This window comes from Watersipora subatra, chromosome 9 (genome assembly GCF_963576615.1).
Source record: "Watersipora subatra chromosome 9, tzWatSuba1.1, whole genome shotgun sequence".
Taxonomy (NCBI): domain Eukaryota; kingdom Metazoa; phylum Bryozoa; class Gymnolaemata; order Cheilostomatida; family Watersiporidae; genus Watersipora; species Watersipora subatra.
The window spans coordinates 48,822,041-48,835,104 of record NC_088716.1 but is presented as its reverse complement, the minus strand read 5'-3'; the positions used below and the strand labels follow the sequence as shown (position 1 = coordinate 48,835,104).

General features: G+C 36.3%; 1 protein-coding gene across 1 annotated transcript in view; it reads right to left on the bottom strand.

Moving 5' to 3' along the window:
• Nucleotides 1-6,830: 6,830 nt before the first annotated feature.
• The window catches only part of LOC137403729 (beta-parvin-like), a 45,663-nt gene continuing 39,429 nt past the window's right edge, over nucleotides 6,831-13,064 (bottom strand). Inside the window, exons 6-9 of the mRNA XM_068089747.1 lie at nucleotides 11,403-11,484; nucleotides 9,416-9,484; nucleotides 8,853-9,027; nucleotides 6,831-7,670 (exon numbers count right to left, since the gene is read on the bottom strand). Coding sequence (XP_067945848.1) covers nucleotides 7,594-7,670; nucleotides 8,853-9,027; nucleotides 9,416-9,484; nucleotides 11,403-11,484 — 403 coding nt within the window. The 3' untranslated portion in view covers nucleotides 6,831-7,593. The remainder of the gene's footprint in view (nucleotides 7,671-8,852; nucleotides 9,028-9,415; nucleotides 9,485-11,402; nucleotides 11,485-13,064) is intronic.

The window sequence follows — 13,064 nt, the reverse complement described above, 5'->3', positions numbered from 1 at the left end:
GGGGCAAAGCATAGACTGTAAATATAAAAGAGGAATCGTTCGTTGAAGCAGAGTTGTACTGCTCATACGATCTCTATGTATATGTTCTTGGTTGATTGCATGTCATACATGTAAACTTATATATTTATTCAGTAAATATATACTTCATTAGCGCTTAACACTCGGGGTTGTTGTTTGACTGCCTTGTGGAGAGTAAAGGGAACAGGCAGTTTCCTTTACAATATTTTTATGAATGAAAAAATAAAAATAGAATGAGAACTGTTTTGGATAACAACTTTTCGGGTCTAAGCTATCCACAGAATTCTGTATGTTTAGCACGATTGTTGAGAAAGTAAATGTGAAGGCTGTCAATTTCTTAAACTATTATCTCAAAATTCCTAGTCATTAATAATAAACTGTAAGATAACGATTCAAAACCATATCAGCCGGACTAACTATTGGCCTACTGAGCATGATTATCATTTGTGTGGTTTACAGTAATCTATTTCAACTCATATCAAACTATTTTAATACATACTGTAATAAACATGCGTCCTACATGCTTAAAAGTAGAGTCGGCGGAAGGTTGACATTAATGAAGATATCTCATGCACTTCACGCCAAGTTTTACAATTAATACATAAAATAATGTGTTACATAGCCACAAAGCGATTATTAAAGATTAAATATCAAGATTGAAGCAACGATTAAACATTAGCAGTTGTTAGACAGTGTCGTGGCGACAATAATTATTGAGCACATTATACAAGGTAAGGATCGCGAAAGCAAAGCTATTTTAATGAGTTTTAAACGATGCTTAATTAAAACCATATTCATATTTTAAAAAAAAACTAGAAACAAGATGGTCCCACGCTTTAAAAATACTAAAGCCGGCATTTGAGGGAATTATTGCACTGACTTCCAAGTATTCACGTTAGTTTTATCTTATTAACAAGAGACAACGTTAGAGCGCTTGCAGGCATGAATAGCGCGATACACGCGTGGCGACATAAAGATAATGAATAATGTAATATAATTGATGATAGCATTCGCCAAAACTAGAACCCGCGATCATTTCATAATCAACTGTCCTTTAAAAGAAGTCATCTTCTCTTGGAAGGACGACTCCATTTTCGCAAGAAATGTTAGTTTTTCAAACCGGCCCGGTAAGTTTACTATACCGAATAAGCTGCTAAACCTGGGACTACATAAAAAACTATAAAGATTTGGTGAAAATGGTTACTCAAACAATATAATCATAAACTTATGATATAACACCAGCTTGTTGAAACAGCTTTAAAATTTGGTATTCAGACACTTGGTATTCTGAGAGCAATGATATACAACCCCCACATATCATTTATTTTGTGGGTTTATATCATTGCTGAGAGTAAAATATCTCTACGAATAGCTACACATTTTAGCCTTTTATATCAAAGTTCTAACAGTATACCACGACTAGGCCAAATAGTGGTTATTTTAAAAATTGAAGTCTACATTTTTTTGAAGCTTCACGATCATTACACTATAAATTTCTTGAACTGGTTTAAGTTTGCAAATTCTATGAAGTAAACAGCCTGACATACTATAATCTCATCACAATAGTTTTCAATTAAGGTCTTTGTTGATTTGTTTATAACCGGTAGTGTTCGCATAACATATCGAAACATTTTGTTTAGCCTTGGTCCGGTATACTTACAGATGATTGTTTCAGCGAACAGACGAATCACATACTAAACAGGTCCTTAAGATCAGAATTCCATCCTAATATAAAAAAATACTAACCAACACTTTAGCAACAATCTGCTGTATCTTTTTGATAGCCAATCATTGGCATCCTCATTATTGTTAGGAAGATTCCGAGGTATCGGTGAGTGAAGCATGGTCATCAGGCTAAGACAACTCCACACCACCAACAGATGATGATTGAGGCCAAGTCAGACAGATATCAGATCTGGATCTCTTTACATCATCAACTCTTACTACTGTCAGAAGAATGTGATAGTGTCTGAAAGTGCAATTACTCTCTAATTTATTGTATTTGAGTCTGGCTACTAAGCTTTTATTACATGTTTGTTCTGTCGCTCACAAGGACACACCTCATGATATATAGTAACAAGTATATCAATCACTTCTACTTTAAGGATGTAAAATTTGCCTGGCTTCCTAACTAATAGCCCACAAACCGTAAAGTTGCCAAATAATTCAATAAAATGAAGTATTATCGATCTGGCCAACATGCGCATGCATAATCAATAAAAACTATTTCAAATAATTTAATATGACTAAATCATACCAAAGATTGATATAATAATGTGATAAAACCTACCCAAGTAAATATTAATACTGATGAACCTTCTCCTTGATTGTCTGCAGTAGTCTCACACAGCTTCCCTTTGACTAACCCTGACAAGTGTTTCATATTGTTAACACAATGTATTGCTCAGATCATTATATGACTAATGTCCCTCTCACACCCGCACTATCAGTAAGGAAGGTTGTAGCAGTTTTTTCCTCCATTGTGCTCGTCTCAAGAAAGTTGTAAATATCTTTCTGTTTTGTGCATTTATTTGAAATGTTAATAGTAAGGCACAATTGGAGTTAGTAAGGAGAGCTTTCACTACCACTTCTATGTAATATTGGATCAATTATAAGGCCATATAATATATAATTCACTAATATAAGTAATTATTAGTGTAAGATTTTAGTTGAGAGTTTAACCTTTTTTATCAAAAAGCTTGATTGAAAAACTGCTTGCCTTTTATGCGCTAAACCTTGGAGATAAAGTCAATTTTTCAGAGTTGTCTCACTTCTTTGTCAACTATCTATATTGTCGGAGATTACCTTGGTATTCACATGTTTCTGTCCATAAGCTACGAATCTGCTTGGTACATTTTTTATTTGTCTTCCAGACTCAGATTGTTCTCCATCAATCAACAGCTGCTCAACTGCGACCTTCACGTGTCAAGGCTGTAAAAATTAACTTGGATGGTTCTCTGATCGCTCTGGTATCATTTACATCCTAATCCCAGCTCCGCCTAAGACCACAGAACGGAAGAGTACCTCGGTTCCTGCTTTGCTAGCCACCATCACTCATAACTCACAATTCTGCAGTTTTAATTGTGTTTTGTACAGTGAAATGAATTTCTCACTCTCATTTATTTCCCCTAATTTGTCATTTGGCTATTTACCGTATCAGCTTTTTCATCTTTTTTCATCTCACACTTTATCTGTTTTCCGTGTCACTATCATATACTAGAGTTAATTTTCATATTAGCTTACTTGACTGATTTGATACTATTCTAGTAATTTCTTTTAGCAGCCAAATTCGTGCACACTTGGCAGCTTTTCGCTTGATGTACGTGATGTCCCCAGCGAATTACGAATTGTTTACATCTAACCCTATTGCTCTGCTGTGGTAATTTAGCGCAGTTTATGCAGAATTATTTCATCAATACTTTTTCTTTTGATTAGGCTTATTATTGTACCAAGTTGGGTTATCATTTATCATGTAGGCTTACACATTTTGGCCTTTCCGTCAAAATGCTAACAGTAGGTCCTATAACACGACTAGGCCAGCTAGTGCTCATTTTAAAAATTTAAGTTTGCATTTTTTTAAAGTTTTATGATTACAACACTATGAATTTTTTGAACTGGTATAAGTTTGAAAATCCTATGAAGCAAACACTCTGATACCCCAAATTGGTACAGTCTAATTATTGTACCAATTTGGGGTGTTATTTATTCTTTCATGAAAAATGTTCATTTGCCTTATCACCAGTGCAGTTATACAGAATATTAACATTTTTTGTACTGTTCAAGCAATTTTGCAATTTCAGGTTGAGCAAGGAATGAATTGCACCACCTGTAATTGATTAAAGTCAATGCAGATAAATGACGAAGCGAGATCACATGCAATTTAGCCTTGACACAAGTTTGATTTATTAGCTATAGCGCATGACCACTTATTCTTGCCAACAATCCATTTCACGTATGAAGACAAACATTAGCAGGACTTTTCTAGACCTTATCCTATGTTGCTACTCTTACTCGTACCATATTCTTCCTGTCGAGGAAGTAAATCTGGTCTGATGAACGCCAGAAATCACTTCAACATTTACATGCAGTTCTATGGAATAAATGGCAAATGTCACAATCATAAACAGTCCTACATGTAATTGCGTCGACTGACAAGAGAGAGGGAGGAGAGTGAGAAGGGGAGAGAGACTCTTATTCATCCATATGTCAGCGGTATAAATAACATCCTTAGCTGTTCATAAAGCTAAGAAAAAATATTTTTTCATGGTAAAATACACGACACTCGCCAGACCTTGCAGCAGACTTGTCTGATTCAATGTGTCGAGTCTTCTTTTTATTTTAAAAATCAACCGTACCTGCACTTCTGCCATAAATCAACCACTCATGCAGTTCTTGTTGACACACACGATCTTCAAAGCACTGCTCACATATCTACTGAGCTTCTCTCTACAATCTAATCTTTAGCACTGTGAGTCTGTACTTTCCATTCCACCTATCTATCAGTGTAACCTTCACGGCAGTTGAGCAGTTCCCATCATGCAAGAAACATGCAGACTATTTAGCACAATTACATTTAGTAGATGTGCAATCTTAAACTTTGATGTTTTTTTAGGCCAAGTGATTGCTGAAAGCAATGATATACAGCCTCCTCCCCCCCCCCCGGTATATTTTACCGAAGGGGGGGGTAATTTATTCACTCCCCTGCCCGGTAAATAAATTAAGAGAAAAATGAAAACAACTGTAAAGGTTTTAAAACTTTGTCAAACAACTGTAACTTTCAAGCTGTTAGCCTGGCACATTGCCAATAGAAAATTGCAGTAAGCTGCTACGCTTCTAATGACGGTACTCCATGACATTGCGTCAGCATTGTTGTCCAGCTGCAGTTATTCTAATAATAGCTATAGCCGGAATGCAGACAGACATACGACATACACACGGACATACTTTGAGAAATACAGTCAAACATGGATAACTCGTCCACGGATAGCTCGAACACATGGTTAATTCGAACATTTCCTTTGGTCCGTTCCTACGTAATGATAAATTGCTATAGATAACTCGAACTCAACACTGTTAATTCGAACTGTTTTTTTGCCCAGCGGCTACCGAAACGGTTGTTATCGCTTTAGAAAATCACTTTATTCAAAGCCATAGAGGTAAACTTCATCTTTTCGTAATTCATAAGCGTCGTTATTACCACCATCGGCAAAATATTTTTGTCAACGACTTTTCTAAAAGTTTGGTGAAATTTGATTTATACTGCGATACGATGAATAGCACGGGCTAGCCGGGTCACGCGCGCAAGGATTTTCGCCACGCACATACAAAACAAAAATCGCATGTTGTTTTGTATGTGCGTGGCAAAAATCCTTGAGTGCGTGACCCGGCTAGGCCGGGATGAATAGTTTTCCGACGTTGATTCCATGTTGAATCAACGTCGGAATGTTGAATGTTTAAAACGTCTTAAAAATTGTTGTATACGTTGTCTGAGCTACAAAAAACTATTCATCGTTTGACCTAAACACAGAATACGTGTGTACATTCAATAAGTATCTATTAAAAAAGCGTGAGTGATATAGAATGTACCGTAAAACCTCGTAAAACTTCTAATTGAACTGCCTCGGAGTGTTGCTCTTAACGAATCCCAGGTAAAGTAAGGTAATCTGCATAAACTTCAAGAAAAAACGGCAAAATTGATCGTGGGTAAAACCCCAAAAGAAAAAAATGTCTTTTCTTTTGAGCATTTCAACAACGATCAAGTTTTGCCAATGTCAATCTGAAAAACGTCCTGGCAATAACATCACCTCAAACAACAAACCAATCTCAAGTGATAGAAAAATCTCAATACTTTTTCATGAAAACGTTTTAAACTTTACATTAGAAGCATTTAATTTGAAACAAGCCATTTGTGCTTTTGATTTATATCATAGTTTGTATATGTACATGTATCTACTAATAAATAAGTAAATATATGGACTTGTGACAGTGCTCTGATAACTTGAATGCTCTGATAATTCGAACACTTTCGCTCGGTCCCGTGAAGTTCGAGTTATCCATGTTTGACTGTATATAGATTTAAATGTGAGGGCATTATCAGCTCATAAAAATGAATCCTTACAAATTTTCCATCACTTATGTTCACCTTTGTGAATTTAAATGTTTGACGTATGCATGTTATAGTAATGCTTGTCACTGGTATGCATGTTAGATGTATGCATGTTAAAGGTATGCGTGTCAGAGGTATGATGTCAGAGGTATGCATGTCAGAGGTATGCATGTCAGAGGCATGCATGTCGGAGGTATGCATGTCGGAGGTATGCATGTCGGAGGTATGCATGTCAGAGGTATGCATGCCAGAGGTATGCATGTCAGAGGTATGCATGTCAGAGGTATGCATGTCAGAGGTATGATGCCAGAAGTATGCATGTCAGAGGTATGCATGTCAGAGGTATGCATGCCAGAGGTATGCATGTCAGAGGTAAGCATGTTGGAGGTATGCATATCAGAGGTATGCATGCCAGAGGTATGCATGTCAGAGGTATGCATGTCAGAGGTATGCATGTCAGAGGTATGCATGCCAGAGGTATGCATGTCAGAGGTAAGCATGTTGGAGGTATGCATATCAGAGGTATGCATGCCAGAGGTATGCATGTCAGAGGTATGCATGTTGGAGGTATGCATGTCAGAGATATGCATGTTTTGAATGCGATACCTCATCTCAGTCATCTTCATCGGTGTGTTAGATTACTCATCTTCAAGATTAGTGTTAAAAATAGAGTCACATTAATCTAAGAGTAAATTGATTCGATATATATATGCAATAAAATGTATTACCAGTGACATGAAAATAAGCTGCTAGCGAAGTGATCAGTAGATAAAAGTGAAATAAATAATTTTTTAGCAAAAGCCAAAGAAGAAAACTGGCTAAAAAGTCAAACTGAACTGCATTTAATTTTCCCACACAGATACACCAAGCTGCAACAGTGAATAATGCAAAATATGTATAAAAAGATGTAAGCAGTGCCCTTATGTTTTAAAATCTACAATATTCTACAGACAGCTATGAAATAAATTTTTTAACATTTTAAACATATTACATAAGCAAATAATAGAAATGCTACAGTGCTTTATCAACCCATCATTTTTATCTTACAAAACAGAAAAAATTATGGGTGAGCTAAATACTTTAAAGTCTAAAGAGGATTCCATGTTGATGTCTAAGTTTTTTTATATGTTTACAGTTTACTACGGATTACACATTAGTGTAACTGTGTATGCTGAATCTGTTGCTAACTGTGCAAAGTTACAGTCAAGCATCGACTATGAAGATACACTCATGTTCTCAGGGTTGACTTCTGATGATAGCAACCAATCTTGCTAAACAAACTCGACAGCCATCTTCCACTTTGATCAATCTACACATGAGGTTCAAAGTGACAGACTCACAACTGGTAACTTAAACAGCCATGTTGCCACCAGAGCGGATGGACCAGCTCCGGTATGTGTGGAAGAAAGCAGAGTGGTTTAATGAGATGTGAATATAGTGGTACAACCAGTGAGAATTGTTTCCTTTGACTAACTTATGTTCTTGTATCGAGTGAACAAATTGTAGAGTACACGTAGTGTAGACTTGAGATCCCCACACACGATGTCTATAAAATAATAAACATGGCTACACTTTGTGAGACCACATCGAATAATTCAAAATCATCTAACCAGCCGCTTCACATCATAAATAAGACTAGTTAAGAGCAGACAAATCTGAAACATTTACAACATTTCTTGTGGTTTTTAAAGGATGACTTGCAACAAAATTCACGTTACTGTTATTTGATAACAACAGATTCACCATGTTTTACTCTGCTGTGTTGAAGGTGCAAAATATGTGGAAATGTGATTGCAAGCTCTTAAAAGCTCAAAGACGAACAGTTAATCGCAGCCATCAAGAAAATGCCATAGGTTGGAACCCCTCTCCAAAATGGCTCAAATGGGACATAGTTGAACACGATGTGCTTTTGTTTACACTTTCATGCAACCTAATCCGTCGAAATACTTCCACAAACGTGCTTCACGCATTCAGTAAAACCATGTCTATTGTCCTTACGGGTCTATTTCCTCATCATTGTAATGCTGTCACTTTGAGCAATGATATCTCAAAACCTACCGTAAAAATTCGTTTAATTTTTTAACCTTAGCTCGAAGAAGTGCATATCATCCTCTGATGAACATGAGGAGCCTGTTGGTCACCTGCGGTAGTCGAAAATGTTGCAGAAACTGTTCGCGCGATTTGGCAGAAAGTATTGGGTCACATGATCAGATTACGACTAGATGATTAGACCAGGCTAAAACGATACTGTGAAGTAGCGAGCATTTATATTTGATACGGGCTTTCCGGTAGAACCCAAAGTATTTGTCATAAACTAGTGCTACGAGACGATTTATATCGAGCCTTTTATTGGCCTTTAATTTCATGTGATAACATCATGTGTTAAAACAATAACCAAACTGTTGAAAAACATCAGCCAAATAAAGAGATTCCAAACTGTGACGTTTTTGTGGTGGCTGCGATTAACTGTTCGTTTTTTAGCTTTTAAGAGCTTGTAATCCCATTTCCACATATTTGGCACCTACAACACAGCAGAGTAAGATGTGGTGAACCTTTTGATACCAAATAACTGAAACGTGAATTTTGTTGCAAGTCAACCTTTAAAGACGAATGTAGCGAAAACTTCTCACAAATCGAATAGTCAGCAGACTATGTCTAACTATGAGAAACTTGAGGAAGTTATTTTCAAAACACAAACTTCTACCTACAAACTACAAAGAGGTGATACCTTCAGGCCTAGCCTTAGGTATAGGCAAACCGGCATCGTCCATAAGCTCAAAGGCTAGCGCCACGTTATGAATTCTTTGCTCTTCAGTGACAGGTGTGATATGATAGCTGTAGAGAGGGATGAAGAACCCTTCCAGCAGCCCCATGAGCATGCACATGTACACACCATCCTGAAACTATAGTAAACTGCGGGTAAAATCATATTGCTATCCCAAGACAACAATCTGCCTACACAGTCACGTCAAACAGTATTCGAACATATATGACTGCAAATCTACAAAACCCTTTTTAGATAATTTAACATAGTAAATAGTGACGCCTTTTAACAATGTTTGGAGCAGTCTTCGAAGCATGTGCTATAATGGCTGACCAATGAGCACACTCATTTGTTCTCTGTATGTTGCAAAAACTACTAAGAACAAGATGACAACTCCCAAAAAGAACAAAACGATATGAAATAAATATGGGAATTTTTGTTTCTATAAGATTTGCAATCTCAAATAGCAATGGGAAGATATTTGACAATATACAATTAGTAATAAGATCATGAACACGCATAATTACCTGTCGGTCCAAGTCTGAGACCTCAAGGTTGACTTTGTTTAGATGCTTGTTTACAAAGGTGATCAGCGACTAAAAGAGAGGTATAAGCCAATAACACATGCATCAATCTCCCTCCCTCCCTCCCAGCTCATATGATGGTTTAATAAGGAGGCAATGCTAGTTTATGCACTCTAACAATGCTGACATTTTCCACGAAGAAGACTGTTCCATTAGATCAAAGATAAACTGAGCAAACTCAAAAAAAATATATTACTTACTCTTCCACCTATAAAGTATGTAATATCAATAGCACAAACTATTGTATTGTTTCCGGAGAAACATGGCTATAGATTGTCTCACATCTTCTTGATAAGGATGAGAGTCATTAGAAGTAGGAATGCAAACCAGAAGGAAAATTCTTTATACCACCCTAAGTGAGTTTTTACAAAAAGATAAATCAAATGAAGCATTTAAAAAAATCCTATCATTCTTTAAATTTAATCTTTGTGTAAGAAAGATTAAATTTACAAAAAGATAAAATTTCATCTTATCTAGCTGTAAATCTTGCAGAAAGATAGGATGAAAGATAGAAAGATGAGAGTAAAATGGAAAAATAAGAAATTTCAAGAACATAATGATTATATGATGTTCTTGGTAAGGGGCAAACGCATTTACAGGTACTGCACTGATTTTTGAGACTAGTAACACATACCTAAACATGCCTAAACAAGGTTAATTTTAGCTCAAATAAAAGTAAATTTTCTTCATAATTACGCTTGCATGCTAGAAAACTGATGACCACCTTGCGGTGTAGTATTTCATCATAATGTAAATAAAATGATCATTGGACAGCCTTTGAATTCCCTAAAAAAGGTATCCAAGATCGACAAACCATGTATGAGTGCCACTTAAGATACTAGAAGAACCACAAATGAATATTTATCTATGCCTGACCATTTAGTTTTAGTTAGACAAAAAAATTCATCAAAGGCGTTGTTGTGATTTGAACACTCTATATATAAAAATCTCCAAGTCTGTTATTCAGTGTGTTCTTTGTGCTGGATTTGAACTTGGAACCTCCTGTTCACGAGGTGATAACCTAATCAATTAAGCTACGGGACATGCAATGAATTCAGTAGGCGATATGAGTCGCTATGTCGGTTAAATACGCATATGTCACTAAAGCTTGCTCTCACAGCTCTTATTAGTAAGTTAATCAATATGGATACTAGCTTACTCAAATTAGTCATTGGCAATGTGCCAGGCTAATGGCAAGTGCCTGGCAACTACATTACCTGCCACTGTTTTAAGCTGTTTTTAATATGAATGCAACGCCGAGCACTTGGCTAGTAGACTATATACGAAAGATTCACACGCCACTTTTTGCGGCTTAGTTACAGTATATTATGGAAGACAGCCATGGTAAACTGACAAACATTGTATGCAATAAGCCCTTCTAAACATAGAGGAACAAGGAGGCTTGTATACCTGAGCATTTAAAAGAGAAATATACTGTGCCTCAATATGCTTCAAGATTAACTTACACAAAACTTTATCAGAAACTATTGGTATTTTTTTATCATTTGCGATAGTTTTTGATGTTTGAGGTGATCTGACTGTCAGGATGTTTCAAGATTAAAATCGACAAAACTTAATAGCGGTTAAAATACTCAGAAGAAAAATACGTGCAACATGACGTCACTAATTGTTATCTTTGTGAGTGTTGATATGAGCTACTGCGTTCAAATTGCAGCATTATGTGTTTCTATTCGTTTGATCTCTTTGCAACTATAGACACCATAATCACACTTTTGCTTCATCTGAACATTTTTACGACGATCAAGTTTTGCCGATTTTATTCTTGAAACACCCTGGTGTTCAGACCAAACAATCGCATATGATGAAAAATACAGCTACCTTTTGACAAAATCAACTGAAATTTTGTGTAAATTCATTTTTGCTATACTTAGCTAGTCTTAGGCATGGTCGAACAAGGTAGAAATATTACCTTCTTAACAACACTTAGCTTGTCTGGAGCATGGTCAAACAGGGTGTCAAACGCATCTCGTTCAAATTTCGCTCCAATGTCACTAAAACAAACAAACTTGATTTTAGCAGCTTAGTTAAACCAAAACAGCGATCGTTATACATTAAAGGTAATAGCAAATTTAAAGGTTGACTTGCAACAAAATTCACATTACAGTTATTTGGTATCATAAGAGTCACCATGTCTTACTCTGTTGTGTTGTAGGTGCAAAATATATGGGAATATGATTACAAGCTCTTAAAAGCTCAAAAACGAACAGTTAATCGCAGCCACACGAGACCGCCGTAGTTTGGATGCGCTTTCCAAAACGGCTCAAATGGGACGTAGCTGTTACAGGATGGTTTCTGTTTACACTTTCATGCAATCTCATTCGTCGAAATATTTTCACAAATATACTTCACGCATTCAATAAAACCATTTCTATTGTTCTTACGCGTCTATTTTATCGTCATTGTAATGCTGTCACTTTTAGCACTGATATCTTTTAACTTACCGTAAAAAATCGTTAAATTTGTTAACCTTAGCTTGAAGGAGTACATATCATTGTCTGATAATCATGACGAGTCTGTTGGTTACCTGTGATAATCGAAAAGTGCTGCAAAAATTATTTTTGAAGTATTGGGTCACATGATCAGATTACGACTTGACGATTAGTCTAAGCCGAAACAAAACTGTAAAGTAGCGAGCATCTATATTTGATACGGGGTCTTCGGTAAAACCCGAAGTGTTTGTCATAAACTATTGCTACGATAAGTTTATATTGAGCTTTTTATTGGCCTTTCAATTCACGTGAGAACATACGTGACAAGACGATAACCAAACTGTAACGAATACATCAGATAAATAGATTCCAATCTACGGCGGCTTTTCGTTTTTGAGCTTTTAAGAGCTTGTAATCACATTTCCACGTAATTGGCACCTACAACACAACAGAGTAAGACATGGTGAATCTTTTGATACCAAATAACTGTAACGTGAATTTTGTTGCAAGTCAACCTTTAATAAAGGTGCTTTTGGATTCTCTATCTATAAGGGATATGTAATTGGGGGATACACAAGGCTTCCAAAATCTAATCGTGTACCACACACAACTCTAGAAGAATAGTGTTTGGGGGTTGATTGTGGGTACAAGATGGTACATCATAACAAAATTTGGTGGAGTCCATTATGAGTTATGGCCTTTACGCTTCATAAGGTTTTTATGTTTTTAGGCTATGAGAACTGAACCCTTACCTCATAACAAGCGCGTTCTGTGTACGCTAAGAATGTTTTAATAGATTTGTTCGAAGGACATCGAAAAAGGATAATTGTCGTATCAGACATATATCGCCGAAAGTGGTACGTGGAAGATAACTCTAAGTTTATGAATCTACTAGATTAAGAGCAGTGTCCATCCGTCTTTCCATCTGTCCGAAGTCATGCTAAAAACGCTAGATAAAAAGATTGTCCCCAAATTGAACAAGGGTATTCCGATTACCAGCCAAGCGCACTACCATTTGTACCACTCAACAACCTTCCCACATCTAAGAATAATTGTGCGCATAGTTATTACACATGATGATCTCTCACGGTACACGGGACTGCCAGAGTACGACTGCTTATCATATACCCCATTCCATTAGA